We start from the raw sequence: 3669 nt of genomic DNA on the forward strand, positions 1-3669 counted from the left end.
CAGGGAAGCCTCCTTGAGCATCATGGATGTGGACATGATCCGCGAGCCAGGTGTTGCCCCGTCCTTCATGGAGAACACATGCATCTGCCATTGGAATTGGCAATAAAGGTTTCATCTAGGTTGACCTCTTCTCTTCAAAGGTATGTTCCATTATTTACTTATTTACCCACTATGGGTGCTTAGAGCATCTATAGCTGGACTGAACCAATTTGACCCCTTAAACATTCGCGGACGCGCCCGGTCAGTGTCCGGGCGTGTCCGCTTTGACTCCCTATTTTTCCGTTTACGCAGCTATGTCCCTCACTTTTTTCCTTATATGTCCGGTCACATGCATGTGATTGATTGAGAAGGAGAGAGAGAAAGAAAGAAATAATAAAGGAAGAAAAAAAGATGTTCTATGGGTGGCCAAATCCTATCAGGTAGATGCACGACCACTGTCCGGGCATGCCCGGACACTCCTCGGAGCATCTCCAACAGTGGCTGCAAAAAACGCGCGGCGGGGCGGGTTCGCGCGCTCCAGCGGTGACGGGAAACTCAGGCGCGGGAGAAAAGATCGCACGCGCGCGCGAAAAAGCTGTCGGGCGCCCGCTAGTTTTGGCGCGCGGCGTCCGACGCGCTTTATAAATGCAGTGCCCGCCACACGCCCTTCCACCGCTCTCCACCTCGCCACGCGCCCTCTGCCGCTTTCTCGCCTCGCCGCCGATGCGCCACCACCGCGCCACCATGCCACCGCGCCGCCGGGGAGTTTCGGGCTACCGCGGCGTCCGCGCGTGCCCCTCCGGCGCCTTCTCCGCCGAGATCCGGTCCGGCGACATGCGCCTCGGCCACGGCACCTTCGACACGGCCCACGAGGCTGCCCGCGTGTACGACGCGACAGCGTGGCGCCTCCGGCGGTCTCGTAGGGACATGAACTTCCCGGAGGTGCCGACACGGGAGCGGGCGCCTCCCCCGCGGCTTATCACCGACGAGGATCGTCGCGAGAAACGGAGGTAGGAGCACTGTCTCAGCCTCACCGAGATGGACAAGGAAGCCATGGAGCTGTGGCGCCAACGCTTCCCACAGGACGTCATCAACGAGCAGCAGTTCTTCGCTCAAAGGAGGGCGGAGAGGGAGGAGAGGACGGCGGAGAGAGCCGCCTATCGTGAGGGCATGTGTACGTGGAAGGCGGCCGCTCAATTCAACATGGAGCTAGGAGAAGCGTCGTCCTGGGTTTGGTTGCGATCGAATTATGTGGGCCGCTCAATTTCGATCTTTGATACTGTCTCATAAATCAAATTTTGAATTAATAGCTATGTAATCTTTGATTATCTAGGGCATATTTAGATAAGAGCCGCCAGGTGCCATACCAAATATTTGGCGTTGATGAGTTCAATAGCCACGGTTTGGTTGCGATCGAATTATGTGGGTCTCTCCAGCTCCATTACCTCATCCTGTTTACAAAATCATTTTTTTAACAAGACCTTGGTGGTCCTTCCCTCCAACAAAATTTTGGCGTGTCGTTGGTTAACTGGATGAACACAGCACATATGAAATCGACCATCGATCTTCCAATATATACTATCTTATGTATCTATATCTATCTTATAATTTTTACACTTCTAGTTTTTGCCCCCCCCTATCTCTATTTTTTGGCTCCGTCCCTGCGCGGGAGAGATGGAGGATGAATCCGCCGGCGGGAGGTTGCCCGTCGGACCTGCGTCGTCATCCTATCTCAGGCAGAGCTGGGGTCACGGCGGCTTGATTTGTAAGTGCTCTGTACCTACCTAGGCTAGGGTTCCTCATGTTTCTGAATTGGGCATGGATGGAGCAAATGTGGGGCAGCATTTAGCCTGGGTCTCTGTGTGTTTCTTGCTCCAAGAGATAAAGATAGCAGCCGCCATTAACGTGGCTCGAGTTTGAGCGGCAGGCAGCATCTCCGTCCTGTGCTCCCGTGTTAAGGGGGGCAGAAGAGATGTTCGTCTACTGATTGACTCCTGAGCAGCAAAGCAAATTAATGGGAGGAGATTGGGGTGCTAATTGCTTTTCTGCTTAGGACCTTGTAACTTCCGATTTCACCTCTAATTATACCAATCCCTCACGATGGTGATTTCCCGTTGGCAAACAGGGGAAGAACACCAATCTCGAATTCCCATGTATGGTCCATTAATCCTCACTATAAGCCCTTTTAGGGATTTTAATTTGGACTGCATACGGAGCAAAATGAGTGAATCTACACTAAAAAATATGTCTATATACACTGTATTCTTATCCTCTAGTGCGGATCCAATCGATTTTATAAAGCCCGTACATTGTAGTCCGTATTGAAACCTCTAAAAAGTCTTATATTTAGAAACAGAGGGAGTATTTACCAAACGAAGCCTTGGGCTTCAGATGCAACGTTTGGCAAACAAGATGGGCCTAGCAAGTCTGCCAAAACCCTTGCGGATGTCCCCGGTTGATATATCAGGCGCGAACATACGATTTTTTGACATACCAAGTTGTTGACACACTTATGGAGGGCTAGACATACAGTGTTAATCATCTGTAGAACATTACTGCTGGATATGAATAACATTGGCATGGATAGTTTAGAAGAAACATCAAGCTGATATTATTTCAAATAAAAGGCTATTTCTCTGGTCACATTCATTGAACCAATGATTCAGTACACAACAACCAGCAAGGAAATAAGGATGATAGGCATGTAACATACAATAGTTTTCATGCTAATTCTTGTAAACTAACAAGAGCAATTGATTGAGTCATAAGAAAGCAGTTCTTAATAACATACATGATAAACGTTGTTACTGCACAGAAGAAATTGAAAATAACTTGTGCATTCAGGGCAAACTTATTGGAAGCACTTCAGCAAGTGTCTTCAGGAAACAAGTCCATATCCGTCGCAGTCTGGTAGCCCACCCAGCACCTAAGAGTCCACCATTAGCGCATGAGAAACTGACAGCACGATGTCCAAAGACTCAAAAATACAGACCAGCTGCCAACAGAAGCCACAACTACTTAAAACGTCAACCTGACACTCAAAGCAAACCCCAGCCCTGTCCCGAGCAACATTAGCCCAGCCGATGCACCAACCGCCCATGTCGACATCTTTGATGAAAGACCCCAATTGCCACCAGAGATGACAATCTCGCACGGAGGCACTGTTTGTTTTGTAGGCCTCGTTTCTGCAAACCGGTCCAGGCGATGACCAATGTGATAATTGAAAAAAAAATAGCAGCAGGGTCAGTAAGAAACATATTCTTAAAGACAACAGCATTTCTAGCTTTCCATGTAGTCCAAACTAAAGCAGCGACTGCAACAACCATCAAATTTCTGACATCTCCAGTAAACTTCAGAACCCTACTACACAGATCATTAAAAGAAACATGAACAACCTGAATATATAGAAACAGGGCATAAAAGGAATAAGTGGTCCACAGTTAAAGAAGCTAAACCTCTAACACAGCTATCTACATCCTCATTTTCTAAACCAATCCCGTTGTTATATGACATCTCCAGTAATCTTCAGAACCCTACTACACAGATCATTAAAAGAAACATGAACAACATGAATATATAGAAACAGGGCATAAAAGGAATAAGTGGTCCACAGTTAAAGAAGCTAAACCTCTAACACAGCTATCTACATCCTCATTTTCTAAACCAATCCCGTTGTTATATGACAGCAGC

The 3669-nt window shown here is 48.0% G+C and overlaps 1 protein-coding gene across 1 annotated transcript; it reads left to right on the forward strand.

The window, feature by feature from the left end:
- Nucleotides 1-624: 624 nt before the first annotated feature.
- Nucleotides 625-993, forward strand: LOC147967614 (ethylene-responsive transcription factor ERF110-like). Its single transcript, XM_087523191.1, has one exon. It carries the CDS (start codon nucleotides 625-627, stop codon nucleotides 991-993), a length of 369 nt encoding a protein of 122 aa, XP_087379317.1.
- The last annotated feature ends 2676 nt before the right edge of the window (nucleotides 994-3669 follow it).

This window comes from Triticum urartu, chromosome 5A (assembly GCF_056163025.1).
Source record: "Triticum urartu cultivar PI428250 chromosome 5A, HENAU_Tu73, whole genome shotgun sequence".
Lineage (NCBI taxonomy): Eukaryota > Viridiplantae > Streptophyta > Magnoliopsida > Poales > Poaceae > Triticum > Triticum urartu.

What these genes read in the sequence shown, in the direction of transcription:
- LOC147967614 (XM_087523191.1), top strand. Translation starts at nt 625, where the DNA reads ATGCAGTGCCCGCCACACGCCCTTCCACCGCTCTCCACCTCGCCACGC.